The sequence below is a fragment of the Sebastes fasciatus genome, chromosome 4 (genome assembly GCF_043250625.1).
Source record: "Sebastes fasciatus isolate fSebFas1 chromosome 4, fSebFas1.pri, whole genome shotgun sequence".
Taxonomy (NCBI): Eukaryota; Metazoa; Chordata; class Actinopteri; order Perciformes; family Sebastidae; genus Sebastes; species Sebastes fasciatus.
In genome coordinates, this window is record NC_133798.1 from 22,404,309 (window position 1) to 22,427,206 (window position 22,898).

The following is a 22,898-nucleotide window of genomic DNA, read 5'->3' on the forward strand; positions in this document are numbered from 1 at the left end:
ATGGAATAAAGGTATATATTCCATTAATGGTTTAGTTTGGCCTTCTATTGGCTTTACATTTGAAGCTATGATTTCTGATCTCGTTTTCCGTTATTCAGACAGAGAAAAGGTCATTTGAACTCTCATGTTGTTTGATTTGTTAGTGGCCTACAAAGGGAGGAGCCCTCGAGGCTGCGTTTGAAAGTGAACATGACATATAGGAAGGAAGGAAGCACAAAATATACAAAAGTAACATACCAGTGTTTATCCAAGAAAGGTCAGCTGAGTAACAGAGAAAAAGAGAGAAACGAGGGTGAAAATGAAATTCATAGAGGAATAGACACTTCAGATATGGTACCATCTGAGGAAAACAAGTTAAAGTGTTAAAGATAAAACAAAAAATATATAACTTTAATGTCTTTTGTATAAGAAACAAGTCTTTTCATGACACAAGCTGACAGTATAGAGACTCACAGCTGGTCTATTAAGGAGTTGAACACCAATCTTCTAACTTGAAGACTCACTTATAGGCAGACATACAGTAAGTCTTAATATATACAATTGTAGCACAAATCATGTTATGTATCAAACTAATGTAAATTACTGCATGTGATAATGGAGGCTTTACATGAATGAAACAAAAAGCATATAGGGCATTCATGGAGATTATGCCGTATGGCGTCTTGTTTGCTTTACTCCTCAGATTAGAGTTGAGTATTTTTCGTCTAAGCTCCATAAGGGTCCTGGACATGGACAGCTTCAGTATAAGAAACAACAAAGTACGTTTCCCCCATTTCCTCCTGGCTACACAGGACAGAATGTAAACTGTGTTGTTACCAGCCATGACAGCGACGCTGTTATTGTTTTCACCTTGTGAGTCTGAATGTTTTCGTGACCGCGACCGTGCAAAATGCAGTCACGAAACTTTACAGATGTGTTGTTGAGATCATAATTAAGGTTGAGTTTTAAGATGGGAGTGGTCCGAGCAAGTGGGGGCGTGTCTGCTTGTGTTTGTGTCTGTGGACAGATTTTGTGACCACGATGGCGGGAGAAGTTTGCCTTCAGGGCGTTCTGCCAGGAAAGGTTTATTTGAACCCAAACCACCATCTTTTCCTAAACCTAACCAAGTGGGTTTGTTGCGTAACTTAAGGAGATTTACCGGCAGCAAGGCCTGAAGGCAAACTTCTCCGATGTGCCGTCGTAACCGTGCAAGATGCAGTCACGAAATTTTACAGATGTGTTGAAATCAAAATAAAGGTTGAGTTTGAAGATGGCCGTGGTCCGAGCAAGGGGTGTGTGTTTATGTCTGGGGACAGATTTTGTGACCGCGATGGCGATATAACCGTGCAAGATGCAGTCACGAAACTTTTCAGATGCGTTGAGATCAAAATGAAGGTGGTCTGACGGCCCGGTTTGGCGTGGCAGCTGGTGTGATCCCATCGCCCTTAAAACTTGGCTAATGCAAACATTATCCCTTCTCTGATTTCTGCCTCTCATAATTGTATGTCTTTACATATATGACTGAACATGTATAACGACTATACTATGATAATGTTTAAATGAGACAGGGAGTCTATTTCCAGGCGGTTTGGCCCACTTTTGCCTTGCTGGCAGGCCTGTGTGTTCCTGAAAAAGACTACATTTTAAATTCAAGTTCACAGAGAAAGGGTGCAAATGCAGCAGGAAAGAAACTTGCCATATATCACTTAATGTAAAATGCTTTTATTGAAAATAGATCCCAATATGTACAGTCGCTGTTTCATTATTTTGAACAGAAGAACAAATTGTAACAGAAGACAGGGATGTGACGTAAAGCCCTTAAGCTCTTACAAATTCTTTTGGTTTAGCTGCATTTCTATATTGTGCAAGATAGTAATTACAAGTATAACTCCACAATTACCATACTATAGAAGAGAACCTGGTGTACAGCATAACACTATAAATATTCTGTGCCAGACATTTTGTGTACTATATATGTAGCTACATGCATGTAGATTTTGAAGCAATGGAATATGTGCGTTGTGGCAGTTTATTTTAAAGCATTTCATAGCAAGGCAACGTTATACAAACAGACGTAAAGCCCATTGAAAGAATATAAATGTCTCTCATTTTTGCAGATTTTCATTAAAAAAAATCTCTGAAAACATACATGTTGAGATTGTCGTAACATTTCAGAATCTGCTTACAGCACTGAGCACAGTCACTGGTGATGACTGGTTATACATAGGTGTATGTTTGCAAAAACATTAAATACATGAACTCATACTACTTGTACTTTTACTAAATGTTAGGTTAGAAATCATGTTATAATGATGTGCACATACTGGAAAAAATAATTTAAAGGGGACATATCATGAAAAAATCATCAAAATTTGTCAGTGCTTGTGCACATACATTTGGGTATCTGGAGTACCTACCAGCCCACAAACTATGAAATAGGACAACCCAGACAGTTTTTGTGGGCTGCCTAGATCAGAAAACATGCGATTCAACATACAGATTTGGCTCCCCTTGGTATTAGTGCGTTTTCTATTAGCCCTTTTGGCCGCGCCGAGTCAAACAATGCCGCGCTGATTTGCGTTTCCATTACCAGTTTTAGCACAGCAAGTTGTGCCGCACCACGCCCGAGATGCAACATCTCCGGAATCGGGCCAAACTGCGCCCAACCCGCCTCCAAGTGGGTTGCACTTTGGTTATGCGCGAGACTCAATGTGCAGGAGACCAGAGAGACGTTAATGTGTGCTCAGCTCTCATTGCTTCTGTAGCTTCTAATTGAATCTCTGAGGTGTGAAGTTTAGTTTCTCTACTGCGTCCCTGTTTGTACTTTCACATATCTACTTTATATTACTGTTTCGCTTTAAGCTGTATAGGAGGCGTGTTAAGTTGCAGCTGATGAAAACCCAATATTTCCTGATTTTGCTGCTTCATAATAAAAGCTTTTAAATAATAATATAACGGGGGACTTTTATTGTGTGTTTAGTGTGAAATGTTTATCTCCGAATTTGCGGTGCTTTGTTAGCGGCTATGATTAATAAAAACACGTCTACTAATACTGCAGGGAGGAAGAGAACAAGCAGCAAAAGTACCGGTGGAAGAATTGTGAAAAATATAGAAATTAAATGTTTATCCACCATTTTACAACCGCTCCTTTGTCCACTACACACACACCTTCAAGCGGGTAGTCAAACCACGTCGAGCCAAGCCTGCATATTTGTATGGAAAAACTCTATTTGTCACATGCAGGCTCATTAGAATATACCGCCCCCCCATCTGAGTATCTGCACCCACAGCTTGAGAACTACATTTGTAAAGGTGCACCATATTTGCCAATGAGAGCAGACATTTTAGGGAGAGGGTCTTAAAGAGACAGGCACTAAAACGGAACGTTTCAGACAGAGGGCGAATACAGGTATATTCAGACAGACAGTATGAGAAAAATAGTATGTTCTTTGAATATTAAAGCATGTAAACATGTTCTAATAGAAACCCAAAATACAAGTATGAACCTCAAAATGAGCATGATATGTCCCCTTCAATGTTAAATACATTTGTGAGAAAGATTGGTCAAAGAAATGCAGAGCGTGGCTTGAAAATGTGTCTTTCACTGGGACCCACAACTGATGTCTGCTACAGAATGTGACATAATGTGAGTCGCAGCTATTTCAGGAATCTCTCTAGTCTTCCCACTCCATTGGCAAAAGCCAAGGATGTGGATAACCCTGTCTGAATGGTATCCCGGGAACAGTGGCAGGAGACAAACCACCATGGTTTGTCACTGGCACATTTTGCTTGATTGCTGTGGAAGTCTTTCTTGTATTCTTCCAGGCTTTTGTCAGAGAGCGATCTAACTCAAAAGCCTCATCTGTTGGCCGTCCACGGAGGATGTGTCTGATAGTGGGGAGGGCTAAGTCTGACCTACAGTCCATGTAGCTCTTGAGGTTGAGCTCAGGGAACGTTGCATCTCTGAGAGCGTGAACCAGCTTGTACTCAGTGTGAGACTGCTGGAGCGGATGCAAAATGCTCTGCTCCAGTGAGACGTAGCACAGCGCGTCTCTGGCAAGCCCTAAGTTTCCCACAGAGCTCTTCTTCCAAGGGGATGGATTCAGCGTTAGTTGTTTGGATTTGGCCAGAGTCTCACCCTGGTCATTGAGGTCTTTCTTCTTGCTTACGTGGAGCTTCTCTGAGCCGCTCGGTAGGAGCTGATAGAGCCCTTCATCAGCCAGGTCTGCTAGGTCACCGACCAGCAGCTGCTGAACGATTTGCTTCCTCTTAAGTAGAGATGTGACTGTGATAGCACCTTGCAGTCCTCTGCCTGCATCGACACACACCCAATCACAGCTTGTTAAACATCCCAGCCTTCATGTGGGATATTTCTTGGAACGACTTTGGGCCTTCACAGCCAGCATGCAACAGCGCTGCCTGTAGTGATGAACTAAAAGCACAAGCCATCGCCTGCTAAATGCCGCTCATGAAAGCTAAAAGCAGAGGATTTCACACTGCCATGTCAAAACACATGTGCGATCAGAAAAGCATTGCTCAGAGAGGGAAGCTTTGAAAACGAGGAAAACATGCGCATTCATACCACACTATATGGAGCTAAATACCATACAGTGTGGTAAACCCTGTCAACCACATAAAAGTAAGCCTTTAAGGAGTAATTTAAGGGCTGCAGACATTTCAGTATGTCAGAGGGGAAGGCTAATTTGTTTGGTCTACTTTCCACCAAGCTAATCAAAGTCAATCAGCTTTAAAGATGATTAAGAAAGGCATCGACGTGAAAGCTCAACCACAAGCAGGTGATAGCAAACAAGTGTGACAGCCCTGAAGAAATGCCCATACATCATTCAAACCGGTCCTTTTGCAATGTCTAAAGCAGTGCAGCCATTTATGTGACCTTTGCATTCATGCCCTAACAATAAAGCAAGCCCAGTTTGAAGACCATACTTACCCTCCTTGAAAGATACCAACACAACTCGGCTGTCAGATGGCTGCGGTCTCCTGTAGTTGCCATTCAGAGGCGCGGGGACCGTGTCCTGGGCATGGGAGGAGTAGAGGGATGTAGCCAGGGCCAGGAACTAAGAAGACACAACAAAACAAAAGCATGTTATGCAACTTGTAAAGGAGGAGACCACATTTAAATGTCTGCAAAATCCATTTAGGAGCACCTGTTTGCGAGATATTGTGACGTGATTCCTGAACACTGTCCACAACACGCTGGGATAGCACGGAGGAGTCGTCAGCGACCCGTCGTAGAGGTAATACTCATCCAGACGTGCAGGCAGCAGCGCTCTGATGTTGAACCCGGGCACCTGGACTTTCTGATCTGCCAAAACAGAAGTATTACGTAACCATTTAACAACTATTTACATCCAGAATGGCCACATGAATACGCTGATGAAGACTTTGAAGATCCAAAACCCCAGAAAATGTCAGAGGCAGCTGATATTTAGTTCACTACTCATAAAATAAAGTCATCACGTTAGACTTACCCTTGTATTTGATACCATTGAGGAACTTCAGAAACTGCTCGAAGGCCGGATTGAACTCTCCAACCTGTATGACAAACACAGTTAGATGGTTAGATTTCCTCAGAAATTCACACATCGTCGTCGTCCCCCCTCCCTCAATGCCTCACCTCAATCAGCACACCCAGCACAGCCAGGCCGTCGGATTTATCTACAGCCGAGGCCATGTTGGGATACTTGTCTGAATTGAAGTGTACTACATGCATCTGTGAAAGAAAATGAAAGAAATGAGTCAAGACCATGTAAAAGATACAAAAAGATACAAAATAGCATGTAGTTGCAAGTAGTTGAAATGAATGATTGAAAAATTGTTTCTATTACATCTGAGGGGAAAAGTAAGTGGAAACATTGACGTCAGATACGTTGGAGAAATTCTGGATCATTTGATGTAGATCACTCTCACACTGTTTTTTGGAAACATCAGAAACATTTTGGAAAATGGTATGTAAAGTGCTATAACAGATACTAGGATACATCAATCACTTGCGAACTCCGATCAAATGGTCAAACTAGGCAGCACTGATTAAATATTAATCAATATTCTGTTACTGCAATGCCTATTTCTCACCTCAAATGTTTTCAGAAACATCTTGTAATGTACTGTTTAGCTGTAAAATGAGAAAGTTTGCACTGGCTGGTGGGCGGTGCTTAGTATTTCCTCAACTGATCTCAACATGGCCACAAACTTTTCTCATTTTACTGCTAAACAGTACACTACAAGATGTTTCTGAAAACATTTGAGACGGGAAATAGTCATTAGTAACAGAATATTGATTCATATTTGATCAGCGTTTGATCGTAGTTTGTGAGTGATTGACAGCTGCTTAGAGACGGCAGGCTCCAGCTCCGCTCTGATTGGTTGTTGTGTGAGCAGAGGCATATTTTTTAAGATTACCTGTGTCATGCACTACTGTCAGGATAGAGTGACCGTTTTATAAAAATAACTTTTGTAATCATATTTGCTCCATTTCTACCCACTGCAGCTTTAATATTTTACGACATTTTCTATTTGAATAACATGCGGTGTAGTTTCAGGGAGCCTGCAGAAGAGATTTGTTGTTTCTTTTTGCCACAACACCTGTTCAATGCACAGTATATCGGATTGGAAATAGCTGGTGGTGTTCAGGGGATGTAAAATTGGTGGGAAGTCTACAACAACAGCACGCGAGAAACACTGGAGACACAGTAGGTGGTCTATTACAACATATAAATAAATACCAGACTGTCGGTTGTTTTGTTGACGGTATTGTGTTGTGTGCAACGCAAAAGCTTGTTGGTCATTCTGTCCAGATGTGATGAAATTGTATTTACAGACTTTGTTCTGTCTTGAAGACTAAGGTGGACATTTGCACTATTTCTGGGAAATGTTCAATTTCCCTCCAAAACAACACGCCATCAAGGAACTGTGGTTCTGGATTCTGGAGGGACTTGAAAAGATGCACGTCCTCCACGTGTCCACTCATAACTTCAGGTCAAACCACAGCACCTTACATGTGGCAGTGCCGCCTGCAGCTGCTTGGGGCATGGTCACATAAAAGCACACAGGTTGTAACCATTTCAGTGTCTACCCACTGTAACTCAAATGACACAAAATTATGTATAAAAAAAGTCTCTCATTTTGGTTAAAAGAGACTCTTACTTTTAAACTTTATTGTCTGCTTCACTTCAAGTACCAAGTAAATAGAGCAAACTGGTGTGTGAAAACTGCTTCCAGGGCTTGACACATTAAATAGAGCAGACAGCCACTCCTTTTCAGAGGTGGTTGAAAACCAAAGCATATAATAGTCTGGTAGTCTAATCCCTTTAAACCCTGCAGAAATGAGACACGCTGTCATACTATACATACTGAGGCTGACTGGAAACATGTCTTTTTAGTGTGTGCAACTATGTCATAAAATATGCAAATTTTATAGGTATGATTTATTTTGAAAAAACAAAACAAATGACCTTATCTGTCCTCTCTTTATAATTTCAGAATTCAACATTTTTAAGACTCATAACTTGTTTACTGTTAAAAACTTTGAAGTCTCTTTAATTAGAATGTGCTTTATGCAAGCATTCAATTGTACTTTACAGTCAATTACACAATAAAGTGGAAGATGCACAATAAGCATTTTCAGCAACTGTCTTTCTGGCAAGTGGATGTCAACTGAATGTCTGCCACGCTGTCAAGAAACTGGAACAGTAATATGCAGATGCAGAGCTTTTGAGCTCGAGCAGCGTCTGTAAGCCTTGAAGGGAATCAGTGTCTCCGATTCCTCCCGAATCAAATGTCACACGTTTAAGTCATAAAGTATGAAATCATTCATCTGGTGCCAGAGATGCTGTCACCTGATGCTGCAGATAAGTCGAAGACCTGTTTAATCGCTGATAACTAACCGCATATTGACCTTTTACCGACATATTGAGATCTTTTATTTAAATAAGTGTAGCAACACTATATTATAAAATACACCATTACAAGTAAAAGTTCTGCTTTCAAAATGTTACTTAAGTAAAAGTACAATACGTCAAGTATTATTAGCAAATGTAAATAAAGTATCAAAAGTAAAAGTACTCCATTCAGAGAGTTATATGTATCGGACCATATATACACATTATAAATATATTATTACTTTTATTATTGGGTGGTGTATTCCATAACAATGCTTCATATTGTATGAACTGTTTTACATGTCAAATCTTAATCTGCTTTTGCAATGGCGCTGTCGGTCGGGTTGGCGTTATCAGCTGTAACCACCGTATGAGAGCAGTGCAGAGAGGCGGCTGCGAGCTATAGCCAGTGGGGCGCGCTCACATGCACAAACTTTGATCCGGCTATATCAACAAAGCACTGAGAACCTCGGATTACAACACACACAGAGGGAGAGCGACTTCATTCTCTGCTCAGGTAGACAATACTCCTCTATATTTTTACATCGAAAATAGTTGTTTGCTGCTATATTAATGCTCTGTATATCGTATAGAGCAGTTTTAAAGAGTACCTACTATGCTTTTCCCCTTTCCTTTAGTGTGTTATATAGTTTATTGTGCATGTAAAAAGTTACAAAGCCCAAAGTCCACGCCAAAGGGAGTTACTCTCCCCCACAGAAACACTGCTCCTGAACTGCCTGAAACACCTTGCTTGAAGTCCTGCTTTTTCTTCTGTAATGTGGTGATGTCACCATGCAACACATTTGCATAGTACCTGCCTAGCAGCTAGTGTGGCACGCCCTCAAACAAAGGTAGTTAGGGCGTAGTTAGGGCGGAGCCAGAGTGGAGTCCGAAGAGTTTGGTTCAGTTGACCAATCAGAGCAGACTGGGCTTTTTTTGGGGGGAGGGGGGGAAATTAGCATGATGTGTCTCCTTTAACTATAACTGTGATAAATGTAGTGGAGTAAAAAGTGCTATATTTGTCTGTGAAATATAGTGGAGTAATATAAGTATAAATATAAAGTAGCAAAACATGGAAATACTCAAGTAAAGTACATTTTACATTTACTTTCCACCAGTATCTTTTCCAACAATAGTGGGTAGTAAGAAGTGCTGTTTGCTTTGTTTACCTCTGCTGCGTACTGCTTACTGTTCACCGTGTGTTCAGAGCCTCCAGGTCTACCGTTGGTGCCCCAGTGGAGATGAAGTTGAGCTGCAGTGTAACGATGAGGCAGGCTGGAGATGTGCATCTTAGAGGGCAGCGATATTTGCACTGTGGATCAAGAGACATGACACATCCCCACCACACATAACAGAGCAGGGTAGAGGTTACTTTAGTTAACATCAGGGGATCAAGAAAGGTAAACTTTATCTAAACTGTAGAAGTCAGTGTGGCCCGCATTTTACTGTCCTTTTGCAAAAGCTGTGCAGCTACCTTTACTTTATGGTGAGTGGCGCAGGGCGCTTCCCACATGTTCATCAGTGTGTGACGAATGTTTACAAGTGAAAAACCTCTGTCAGCTCATTTCAGACACACGTCACGCTGATGATGCCACTCAGCTTGTGGCGTTGAGGCCCATCAGGCATGCACACATAAGCATTTGTCTGGTGGTCTTTGCACATAACAGTTTACTTACACCAACATTACAGCAACTTAATGGTCACCAACACAAGGCAGACATTACATACATGTTTGGCTATACAGAGCTTGTCACTGACATTTCTCATAAACAGCAATTTCTACATAAAAGTAGCTTGATGTAAGAAACAAATGACAAGGTTCTGCATCCTACTGTTTAGTGCCAGAGTTCACATAACCTCACTTTTCTCTGATTGAAACTGTTTCTTATCTTCAAACAAAACAAAACCATTCAACAAACTATAATTTGGTGGAATAATCATGTTCATCTGCCAAGTCATCCAAATATTTTGGGCATGGTTGTCGATGTTCTGATTGCTGTGAGTTATGTATAGATATCAAACATTATGCCGAAGCTGGTTTCTTTTGTTAACTTACATCAGACCCAGCAGCGGCAGAACAGATGACTAATCTCTGCTCATATTTTCCCAAAACATGGAGCTCTTTCTTTGGCTGGAAGGGCAGCTAAGATAATAAGAGAGTGGTTATGGAAAATTGCTGTGGCAGATGCAGAGAGAAGATCCTCCTATCATTTTCTTTAGGTTGACCCAGAAATTAGGTCTTAACGGTGAGAACAGACTCCTCCATGTTTATGGGGGACCTTTTCCAATGAATACATTGACCCACCACCACTTTGATTTGAAGGATTTCTCGATCCCAAGACAAACAAAACATAGTCTGTACTTAAACTTAAATATTTGCTGAGTTAACATAGTTTTGCGATTAGTTTGAAATACACATTTAATTTTGACACACTATACCTTATTATGTAACTTGCTGATAACACTGATGATTTATACTCACCAGAATGTCCATTATTTCCAAGTGTAAGCTGCTCATAGGGCGACAGGTTGTAGTTTTGAATCTCAATTGGACGTAACGTTGGGTCGAACCTCAGCAGGTTTGGCTTGAAGTCTATTGGAGACTGGAACGCTCCACCACAATATGGATAATCCTTTGGCCAGTAATGCTGTCCGTCTGGCCCTGCAACAACATTGATGTAAATCATTACCGTTGAAACGCCTTTGGAAGATGTCTGCCCCTTAAAATGTAATTTTCACTATTTAAGTGCTGTAGAGTGGTTCTACATATATTCTAATCCTTCATCCAGAAAGTGTATTTCACCTTAGAACACTAGTAGGGATACATTTTATGTCTTTTGCGAATGTTCAACTGTTCCATTTTAAAGGGCAAATGAGCAAAGCAGTGTGAACTTGACTAGAGGATGGCTACAAAGAGGGCCAGGGCTTCTCCTTGGCCCACTGCACATTTTATCTGTAATCAAAACATGAAGTATTATTATCTATGCAGAAGCCGGCATGGGAGAGGCCCGTGGCTTCGCTTTTGGCCCTTTCTAAAGCAGCAGGAGTGAGAACCAGGCTGTTGTTTGCGGGAAGAGGCAGCGAGAACGCCTTCTCTCTCCAAATGAGAGGTTTCTATAAGCACAGGTCACCGAAAACGGCAACATTTTCAGATAAAGTCATGCAACAGAGTGACATCAGCTGCATGAGGGTGTCTCTCAATGCAACATGAGGCACACTGGCCTCTGAGATAATACAAGAGAGAAATCAAACTCAGGAAGCTCTTGATTTCTGATGTTTTCATTCAGTGTATCGACTGAAGTGTAAAGATCTATGCCGAGCTTTTCAAACATGGTGCTCAGTATAAAGTGAGGCTAACAGTTTGCGATGAATAGACCCTATCAAGTCTGAAATAACGTAATTGTTATGGATAAGAAAACGGTAATGAATGTACCAGAGCTCTCATCACTTCTGCATATTTGTCACCGATTCATTATCTATCCAGAATTCATCAAAAAATCAACCATTCACCATATGCCAGCTGACCGTGGTTAAATATGAATGATGCAGCATGAGGCCTGCCCCCACCCTGTCTGTCAGTACTCAGACAAATGTGGATTGATTATGCAAGACATGCCAAAAGGCATCAAGTGAAGCTGTGAAATCACTGAATGCGTGTCTGAAGCAAAGTTCAATCTAGGCGAACCCTCCCTGTAATAAGGAAGGAAGTTGCTCTTATGGCTATAATTACTCAGTGTCCACTTCATTTGCTGTTTTAATGAGACCCAGTTTGCCCTTTAATAATGGCCTTCAGTGGCCTTTGGTGGCCCCTTAGGAGTCCTTGCTAGAACATACATGACTGGGGGTCATTTTTAAATACATGGGAGCTTTCCTAGAAGAAATGTTAATAAGAAGATTTATATAAGTCAATGGTTCAACATCAATGGTCAGAGTAAAAAGAACAAAAGAGCAAGGTGAGAAAACTAGTCACCATCAACATCATTTATTTTACTCCCATCATGTTAAGGTTCACTGTTTTGTCCTCCGCCAGAGGGTGGAGTGTTGAGGTGGAGATAAATTGTATGACTCAGCCGTGTCTCCGTCAACAGAAAGTGCTACCAGCCCTCAAGACTACTGACTACTATGACAAGGCGTCTTAGGGTTTGACTGTAACTGAGGATGAAATCCACCACGCTGCACTTCGAAGGAGGCTGGAGGTTTTGTTTTTATATAGGCTATATACTGTATGTTTCCACTTTGATTCCTAGTTAATTTGTTACCATTAAAATTTCTGGTAAAATTTGATTATTGTATTTTATTACGTATAATGCACTGTATACATTTTTGAAGGATCCAATATGTATAAGACTTCGGACAACTACAGCACAGGGTGAATCATCATTTAAATTGTTAAATTACATTGTTAAAGTATTCCCGTGTGTACTGACATAGACATTAGATTGTTTTCTAATCCAGTTTTCCATTGTTTGTTTAGGTTTTGTTTTATTTTCCAAATTCCACAAATATGAGACAAACAGCTGTGTAGAATCCACAAAGGGCCATTTGCTCCCATTAATGCCAAGCCAGTGCTGTAATTAAAACCAGAGTGGATCAGCGTCTCTCAGAGGTCAGAATTAAACAAGTATAATTTCCTCTAACTATAATTATTTGACCATAAATTACTGTGCAGGGAAGTCGCTCTTTTCTTATTCATCCCTGATGTGCCTGTGAAAGAGTTTAAGACATCCTAAAAAGAGGACAGTAAAAGTCTGACCAATGGTGCTACTGTAGTCGTCAAAAGCGTGTTTAATATTTGTCCAAAGAATTAATTAAGAAAAATGCACTGAATTATTTCACCTGCCCACATATTGGTTTTAACGTTTATTCCTTGAATGCAACACACTTTTGAGAAGCAGTGACACAATGACAAGAGGTCACGCTCTGAGGACAGTTTATGTAACAGAGAGTCATGGTTGCCCATAGACCTTAAAGGCAGTCAGCCACTTGTGAAATGTTGTAATTGCAGAGTCTGTGATGAACTCCAAAGTTACATCAGGGGGCAGCGGGAGTGTCAGTAGTTTTCGTCTTTGGAGGTCAAACAAGGGTCACAGAGGATCTTTTCCTCTTGATCAGACAGCATTCGATATATGACTTTGTGGCATCTCTGACTCAGAGTTATCGACTGTCGGAGAGTTGCGTCAAATTGAATTCTATCACTCAATTTATTAATGCTGGTTTAAGGGTAGAAAACTAATGTGAGTGATTGAGACATACAAGTGCACATGGACTGGGATTGAAAAATGCACAGACGGTGAAATTTGGATGTAAATTTACATCCAATTTTCACTTTTGGTGCACCAAATATTAGGTGTTTCGAGATACACAGGTATTGATGTAAAATGTTGATATGATGTTAATAATGTACACATGATAATATTGTGTAATTAATACAGCACATCTTAAATAATTTTATATATACAGTTACAGTCACAGACACTCTATCCACCTCCCTACAGTCGTATTTTGAGTGTAGTTCATTTACCAAAAAAAAAGAGAAAAAACAAAACAAAGTTAAAGATGAATTTGACTGATTGCATTATTTATTTATTTTTGTGTCGTAAAAAAAACTTATATTGACAGCCCATTGACAAATTATGATAGGAAAATAAAATCAGACTTACCATTGTATGTCCATTTGGCACCTGAAACAGACAGAAAAAAATACTATTGTCATACTGTACATTCAAATATATTAGAATAACTACACTTCCACACATGTTAAAGGCTGCAGCATAATAGTCATTTTTATAAATAAAACAAAAACAAATAGAAAACAATTTATTTGGGAACAGAAAGTATTCATCTCAGAGACAAGTGCATCATTCCTCAGAAAAAGAGCATGAGCAGGTGGATGGAGACACCTGCTCATGAAGCATCAAGACCCTACAAAGACACAATCTAAAAGTGCATCTGCATCACAACAGGCTACTTTTTTGCAAAGATCTTACCATGCAGTCCAGCGAGGAAAGTCAGCAGCAGTGAGACGATGGGTGTGAAGCTCAGGAATTGCATCTTGATCTCTCAGATGTTTTGTTAAGTTAACCCGGTGCAGAGCAGCAGCTTTGGAGCAGCGCAGCTCCAGCCTCCCAACCGGCTTTTATACTTCATGTTGTCAGCTCCATTGTGGCTCCCGCTGACGTCAGAGCAACAACAAAACCAGCCTCCAGAGTCGTCGGGTCACCGGAGAGTGACAGCTCCACGGAGGCGACCGCATCCCAGACAAGTCACTCATTTAGGGCTCAGAGCCGCCGGAGGATGAAAGATGCAGGAAATGCTGCACATGTATGTTCCGTTGGTGGTGTTACGCAGAAATGTGCTACACAGAGGATTGTGTGACGCTGGAGGTCAAAGAGGTGAGGTGTGACTGAGGGCTCTACAAGTCGAGACACACCTGCACAACCTGTTTGTAACCCTAGTTCAGCGTCTGCAACCTGCAGCTCTGGAGCCTCATGCAGCTCTTCAGCTCCTCTCCAGTGGCTCCCTGTGGATTTATAAACATGGAAATGAATAACTGTTTTTTTGTTTACATTTTCATTTTTATTTATCATTGTTGTAGGTCTACGGTACGACGGAGTATTAGGGCCACATTGAGGAAAAAATAAATAAATCTGCGATTTTGAGAATAAAGTCATAATATTACGAGAAAAAAAAAGTTGTAGTATTTTGAGAATAAAGTCATAATATTATAGAGTAGTAATTTTACGTGTTATTTTCTTTTTTTCTCGTAAAATCATGACTTTATTCTCGTAATATTACGACTTTTTCTCGTAAACCTATGACTTTATTCTCATATTATGACTTTTTTCTCGTAAAGTCATGACTTTATTCTCGTAATATTACGACTTTCTTCTCGTAAAGTCATGACTTTATTCTCGTAATATTACGACTTTCTTCTCGTAAAGTTCTGACTTTATTCTCGTAATATTACGACTTTTGTTCTCGTAAAGTTATGACTTTATTCTCGTAATATTACGACTTTCTTCTCGTAAAGTTATGACTTTATTCTCGTAATATTACGACTTTTTTCTCGTAAAGTTCTTTTGATTTTTTTCCCTCTTTTGATATTAAAGGTTGCTGACCCCTGCCCTATTGAAATACTATAAGATCACCATTTTGATAAAAAGCTTTACTGTCAAATACAATATGATGTTCATAATATTCCCCCACTCAAATGCTGTAAAATGCATGTTAACCCTCATCCTACCAACCTACCAGTATATAACATACACTGACTGGGGACCCCAACAATAGATTACTGTAAGAAACAACCATCATAGCAAAATGTTAACTTATTTTCTCTCAAAATGATTAGTTATATAATTAATGTCATCTAAATAAAATTAAAAAAATATATATATAATTATTTTAAGAAACTTGTAGTTAGTTAAGATAAGATAAGATAAGATATTCCTTTATTAGTCCCGCAGTGGGGAAATTTGCAGTGTAGCAGCAAAGGGGAAAAACAAGATGCATCAGAACATACTGTAAGAATGATGTGGTTCCCAAACTTTTTCATGTCAGAGACTCCTAAACTGACACAAATCACACCACGGACCCCCATCTGATAGGATTTTTTGCTTTTAGGTGTTTTAATAGGCGACAGAAAGTGTATGAAACCCATGACCAAAATAGTCATACTTTCTGATAATAAATAACTGTGTTATTTATGGATGGACTTATAGTGAAAATAAATGATTCCCCTTTTTACTGGGGACCCCCTGGAACATCCTCAAGGACCCCTGGGGGACCCCACTTTGGGAACCACTGACATAGCTTACACTGAGAATGGACCTTACAGACATCTTGCGTTCAGAAATTAAATTTTAGGGGGAAAAAAACACTGTATCAGTCACAAATTATTATTCCATGCAGAGTAATTTATATGTCTTAAACATGTCAGTAGGGGATCCGTAAACTATTCTCATCCTCCAACATTACCGTTACTATTTAGGTGACATCTATCTATCTATCTATCTATCTATCTATCTATCTATCTATCTATCTATCTATCTATCTATCTATCTATCTGTCTGTCTGTCTGTCTGTCTATCTATCTGTCTATCTATCTATCTATCTAAAGCTTACTCTTTGAAGACATAGAAGACAACATAATTACAAATTGTTTATTTTCTTTTGCCTTGGCTCATGATGAGGAGGAGTATCACACATTAAAAATGAAAGCCTTACAAAGCTGACGATAGTATTTCAGCCAAAATAACAAAATAAGAGAATGGAGCAACTCCCTGAGGTAACTCTATGACAGGAGGATTTGAACTTCCTAAAAATGCTCTCTAATCAAGTCCTCTGCAAGAGGTTAGGTTGCATTTGCAACCATTTAATATGCTTCTCAGTTTTGATGCATATACGGTCTCAACGTGCTCCATAAAATGACAAAAATAACCTACTGTATCTACAATGTACCAGTTGGTCAATATGCTAACCCATGTTAATGTGTGTATGTGCTGTGTAGCAGGTATCATGTTAAACTGGAGCCTGAATGTTCCCTGAATTAGGCCATGAGGTGTTTCAAACATAACACCCAGCAAATTATTGCATATTGATCAGTAATACCTGGTAACGCCCTAAAATAAAAAAAGACCTCTTACCTACTCATAATAAAGGTAATAAAAAAGAGGAAGATGTATCCCTGTCCTTAACTTTTCTTTCGATTGCAGCCATTGTCACCATCAGGGAAATGTTGGTCCAAAGGTCAGTCATGACAACCCATTATAGTTTACAACCCTCTCTCACTCCAGGAGAAACGGCACAAAGACAAGAAGCAAGATGAAGCACCTGCTGTTTTTGGGGGTCGCATTTGCTGCATTCTGCATCAGCCATTCGAATCCTCCAGGTACATCAAACTGTTTTCTTCTTCATTTAAAATCAAAGAAGGGTTTATAGACCAGAGGTTTACTTTCCAGAATAGGCCAGGTTACTTTGGCAAACAGGCTCATCTTAAATGAAAACTGATCAAGTGTTAGCTTTGTGTATTGCTGCTTTTTTCAAACATAACTGCAAAAATATTGTTTTACATATCTCGTATATGATTGTCAATGTTTTTTCACTTAAATGTAATGTGTCATTTTCACTGAAACTGAATCAAAGAGATAAAGTTTCACCTTCAGTCTTTTCAGAGCAACATGGCGCTTACATTGGCGGAAGACTTAATAAACCAGGCTGAATCATATACAGCATAAAAGTGATACCTGCAAAAATCGATCAATTTAATCAGAAGTCAATAGACTTGCTTAGACTGCATCTTTCAAGCAGGATTTAATTGTATTTGACCTTTTTTAACTGCCTTTATGTTCATGTTGTAACTTGCAACTGAAGCCAACAATGATCGTCTTTAGAGATGGTATTAACTGTATGTTTACTCTCCTGGAAATGTTATTTACACCCGGCTAAGCTGACTGGACAATTCCTTCCTCTGTAATTCCAAACTTTTAAACACTGAGATCATTTCTGTCTGAGCCTGAGCATGATGAGATGAAACTATGTCAACCTGCAACTTCATCTCTCCTCACGGCTGTGCAAATGATCGGAGAGGCACCAGAGACAGCCAGTTAGTTTCTTTGTTAGTTTCCCTCAAAAATCAAGTGTATTTTGGGTTAAAAAGTCTGATCTGAAAAGAACCGTTTGAAACAACTTCCCTTCTGTGAAACCTATGAAGGGCGGGAGGACTGAAAATGTACCATAAATGACACTTTTTATTGCTGTCATAAAAAGAGGGAGTGGGTATCTGGTGATGATACTAGTTAAACATTAGTTATGTGCTGATGACTTCCACTGAAACACCTATCATACAGTAACAATGGTCATCTTAGCATTTTCAACCACAATACTGTACTGAAAACCAGAGCATCACCTTTTGCAAATAAAACGTATTAAACTATATTTAACAGTATACTTTTTATTATCCAACAGATTTCTGTCAATTGGAGCATGATGAAGGTCAAGGCTTAAGCTTCACCTTTGCTTTGTATTATGACCCCGTCCAAGATCGGTGCATTCCTTTCCTATTCAAAGGCGAAGGCGGAAATGCCAACCGTTTTCTGAATGAAAGAGAGTGCATAAGAAACTGTTCCATCAATGCAGAGACTCACTACCCCATGGATGGTAAGATACTTTGAAATACTAATATTAATATAACAATTCATCTTTATTCACCACTAACTCTGTTTTAAATATGCTAAATGTCTAATGTAACTTAAAAAAAACAACAACTGTCCTTCCTGGTTGTTGTCGGAGGACTTTGGAACATGAACTGGCTAATGAGGTAGAGTTTTATGGCCTGAAGGATCATGAAAGGAAACCATCATCATCGAGCCTCCTCTATCGCAACTGAGGGAAAGAGAGAGAGAGAGAGAGAGAGAGAGAGTCTGGTTGAGACCTGCCTCAACCAGATTATCATTGTCTGAAGAGGAGCATGTTCATTATGACCACAAAATCTTCATGACATCAATGCCAATGCTATTTTGTGTGTCACTTGAATAGACCCAAATAGTTTTACTTATTCCACTTAATTACTTTATATCCTCAGAGACTGCAGGAAAGACACGTGTCAGCATGAGTGTTAGCAATGCGCCACCAAGTGGTGAAAGAGCAGGACTACTCACTCAAGACAGATGGAAGTGTGAATGAATACACCTGAGGCTTTTATAAACTGCTGGATAAAGTTTTAATTTTCTTTTGAATATATATATATAATATTAGTATTGTTAATAAACTGCAACCACTGCTATGACTGCTTCTATGGGGATTTTCTCTTTACAGTGTCCCAAGCTTGCCACTTGAAAAAGGCCGCAGGTGGATGCCAGGCTCAGCATTTGAGATACTACTACGATTCTGTTCATGACAAATGCAAAAAGTTCCTCTGGACCGGATGCTTTGGAAACGGAAACAGATTTTTTGACCAGGGCAGCTGCAACGCCACCTGTGATGGCATCCACGGTGAGCACTATATGTACACATTTGTTCATAATTACATATGTTAATATATCAATGTGTCAATGAATGTTTTAAAATGTCAGTAATGAGTCAGTAATGACACTATTGAAAATATGTTTTGTCAATTGTTTTTGTTCTAAGATGAGGGCGACGAAGAAGAGGAGGTGGAGTCAGACACTCCTATTGGTCAGTAGACACACAATGAAACAAAACAGATCCCTGTTTTAGTTTAGTGCATAAAAAAACAATCAATCAAACTGTTTTGTATAGCAACTTTCATACAGGTTAGTGCAGTTCAAAGTGCTTCACTGATGACTGAGAAGCCAAAAATAAGACAGAACAAGTGTGGACCATGAAAACAACAGAAAAGATCAAAACAATTCAACAATTTGATAATTTGAGACAAATCCACACGAGACAATAAAATTATAAAAATGTAATAAAATAGAATTAAAAACTACAATAACAGTAACAGTAGTAAAACAGTGTGAAGTAAAAACTACATTAATAAAATAACAATAAAATAGAGCAAAATTATGCAAATTAAATACAATAAAATAAGTGATGAATAAAATAACAATAATAAAAACAAATGTTTACAACTTAAATACAATAAAATAATTGAATAACATAATAACCCTTCTTAATCAAAGGCCTGGCTGAATATGTAGGTTTTAAGTAGGGCTGTCCCAAATACCATTTTTTGGGCTCCGAAGCTTTGATGAGAATATTCGAAGGTATTCGAAGTTTCGGGACAGCATCGCAGCCCCACTACTGTACACACACGCACTTCTACACATAACAAACAGCGATATCAGTCTGATAATAACTAATAATAATTCATGTTGAAAATAAATAATGACTAATGTTGTGGGATTATTCCTTATTTCATGGGCTATTTTGGGATGTATACATTATTATTACATACTGTATATATAAAAGAACCAAAACAAAGCATTAGAATACTGATTTGAAAGTCAATTACCATGGCAACGGTTGAAGCTTCGAAGCCAAAGGGTCAGCCCTAGTTTAAAGTTTACAAATATTGTTATATACTTTTTTTGTTCGAATGTTAGTATTTAATCTTCATGAATCCTACTCATCTGTTACACTGTTGTCCTCTTCAACAGCAATCATCTGTGGCGTTCTGCTCGCGCTCATTGTTGCCGGTATCTTCATAACTGTGATCGTCTTGACCATTCAGTCAAAGTAAGAGGGTTGTTTTTTATTTGTCTTTACATAAAGAATGATGACGGACTACAAATGAAAAGCATTTCTTACAGTTAATGATTACCCTCCTGTAATTATCTTAATATTGTCTTGTACTAGGAAAAAGAACCCCAAGAAGAAGTCATCAGGGAAAAGTAAAGACCCCCAGACTGACGTACCTCTTCAGGAGAAGGGGACTGAAGTGGCATAAAATCACATCACCTCGATAGCAACATGTGGAGTATTTAGTTTTGTATTATAACTCTACCAGTCTTGATACCACAAATATCAACTGATTAAAACATTTAAGTTGAATTTAGATCTTTTTTTTTTACTGACATGTAATAGCCATTACAATTTTGTTCAATTTTCTATTTTTGTCTCACCAAAGTTTCTTAAGTTGTATTTTTCTGGAGCTTTATTGTGTACTTTCATTCAGCAATATAAAACAAATCTGATCAGTCAAAGTGTAATCAAAAGAAATCAGAGCTGAAACGATTAGTCAATTAATTGATTAGTTGATTCATCAGCAACAATTTTGACTGTTGAGGTTTCCGTTGTTCCAGCTTTTCAGTTGTGAGGATTTCCTGCTTTACTTTGCCTTATGTGATAATAAACAATATAATTGGGTTTAGGACTCTTGGCCCTGACAAAATTATTTTGGATCCAAGAAATTGTGACATTTTTCACACATTTTATAGACCAAATGATTAATTGAGAAAACAGTCGGCACATCAGTTATTAATTAAATTCATTGGTAAGTGCTGCCCTAGAAAACACATCCATCATCAAACCTTTTGGGAAATGTTTCCATTAGAAGCAAGTCAGAGTTTTTTTATGACACTCAAGTATAAACAGGAGCAGAACGAAGAAGTTACCTGAAATGCTTTTAACAATGTGGTCTCGTAACATGTCAATGTTTCCAAAATATAACTGCATCATCACCTGGCTCGAAGATCTGCTGAAAACTGTCTGAAGTCTCCTGAAGGCATGTGCCAATTCTAAACCCAACACATATATTTAGAGGTGTTTTTGTGAAGTGATGCCCACTGCACACTCTGTTATTATGTTTTCCTGCTCAGCGTTTGTGAGTCTTTTGTTTTAGGCTGTAAACATCTCAACAAAAAACAACTTTTCAGATTTTTTTCACATTTATCCTAAAATGTGCGGCTGTAATATCAAATGCTCATGCTTTGTATTTGGGATATAAAAGCAGTTTTGCAAAAGAATCACTGGTATGTTGTCTTATTTTACGGGGAAATGTTCTGGTGGGGTTCCATTTAGTTTTTGTTTTTCACTGTACATGGTGTAAATATACATAAAACATCTGATTATCATCATTGATTTGATGAATGCAGGCACTTTGTAAAAGTTAATCTTTCAGTAAATAAAAAGCTAATATTCCCTTGAGGTCGAGATCCCATCCCCTGTATGGAAAGATGGGGATGAATATATAGCCTAATATTTGATATACAGTGTTGGGACGGTTGAAATGTAATACATTAGAAATTATTATTTACCCTGTTAAAAATGTAATAAGTAATGTAACTATTTTAATTACTTCATCAAAGTAATGAAACTAATTACATTTGATTACTTTGATTACTAACAAATGTCTTAAACTGGCCAATAAAGCTGAAAATTCCTTAAAACATAAACTTAGACCAGGAAGTGTAAACCTCACAATAGTACTCAACACTGATTACTGTCAAACTTTGTATTAAAACTTCTTCAAAATAACTTGAATTAAGATTGGAACAGAGCAACAGCATGGATGTTATATAAGCTTGTTACCAAAAAAGAATATACTTAGATGTAACCCCTTTTGTAATCACCAACATTTTGATCAGTAACTGTAATTGAATTCTTCTTCTTCTTCTTAATCCTGTTGGCCCCCTTAGGAGCATAGGGCGTCCACCATGGATCTCCACCTCACTCTCTTCTGTGCAGTGATCTTTGCTTCCTGCCAGGAGGTCCCGATCTTATTTAGCTCGTCGAGCGTGCACCGTCTCCAGTTGGTTTTTGGTTTCCCTGGCTTCCTCTTTCCTTGTGGGTTGTAGTCCAGAGTTTGTCTTGTTATGTTTGTTTCCAGTTTTCCTGTCTGGTATAATGTTCTAACATTCCAGCATCCAATTCTCGTTCTTGACTTAAGCATCAGCAGACTTTTCCCCCCTTGAGGTCTCTGTTGAGTTTGCCCCAAGGGGTTCATTGGTCCCATTTAAGGGTCGTCAGTTAGGCTTAGGTCAATTTCAAGGTAAGTATCCATAGTTTCGGTTTCTGTAATCATTTATTTGACAGCAGGGTGGGTGATTAGCCCAAACTGCCGTTTCCACCAGTTATCTGCAGTGGTCGTAGACCATTTTTCTAAAAGCTCCATGGTTAAGAGGCAGTTTTGACTGTGTTTTGTCCGACCCCTCGCCCTATACCTGTCCGGTTTGGTAAAACCTGCCAGGAGTTGCCTCTCACCGGCATAGCTCTAAGGGATCAGTGGGGTGAACAAGCTCCCTTACAACAACAAGGTAACAGTCATAAAGGAGTAAAATGTAATGGAATTACATACTTTTATCAGTAACAGCAACTGATTCATGTCCGCTCAACCATTTTAGCAATCATCATATATTATTATATTGATTATAAGTGTGATTTCTGTAGACTTGAAAAAGAGAGTATTTTCCATCTATTCTTTCACTGTATATATATATATATATACAAGAATGCTGATGTAGCCAACTTTCTACATGAGAAACTTAAGATGAATATTAAAATAAATAAATATAACATAAATATGTCACCCTATGTATTTTATTTATTTATTTTTCTCTT

The 22,898-nt window shown here is 38.8% G+C and overlaps 2 protein-coding genes across 2 annotated transcripts; one reads left to right on the top strand and one right to left on the bottom strand.

Moving 5' to 3' along the window:
• Positions 1-1,216: 1,216 nt before the first annotated feature.
• Positions 1,217-14,539, bottom strand: ca12 (carbonic anhydrase XII). Its single transcript, XM_074632864.1, has 9 exons — positions 13,865-14,539; positions 13,538-13,558; positions 10,360-10,539; positions 9,047-9,189; positions 5,615-5,710; positions 5,469-5,532; positions 5,145-5,302; positions 4,928-5,054; positions 1,217-4,291 (listed from the first exon to the last, which is right to left on the bottom strand). The coding sequence occupies exons 1-9, from the start codon at positions 13,926-13,928 to the stop codon at positions 3,654-3,656; spliced, it is 1,491 nt and encodes a 496-aa protein (XP_074488965.1). The 5' UTR covers positions 13,929-14,539; the 3' UTR covers positions 1,217-3,653.
• Positions 14,540-16,609: 2,070 nt separating this feature from the next.
• Positions 16,610-21,301, top strand: LOC141766218 (inter-alpha-trypsin inhibitor). The gene is made up of 6 exons (XM_074632867.1): positions 16,610-16,767; positions 17,844-18,035; positions 18,693-18,869; positions 19,008-19,052; positions 19,997-20,075; positions 20,196-21,301. Exons 1-6 carry the CDS (start codon positions 16,701-16,703, stop codon positions 20,284-20,286), a joined length of 651 nt encoding a protein of 216 aa, XP_074488968.1. The 5' UTR covers positions 16,610-16,700; the 3' UTR covers positions 20,287-21,301.
• Positions 21,302-22,898: the final 1,597 nt, after the last annotated feature.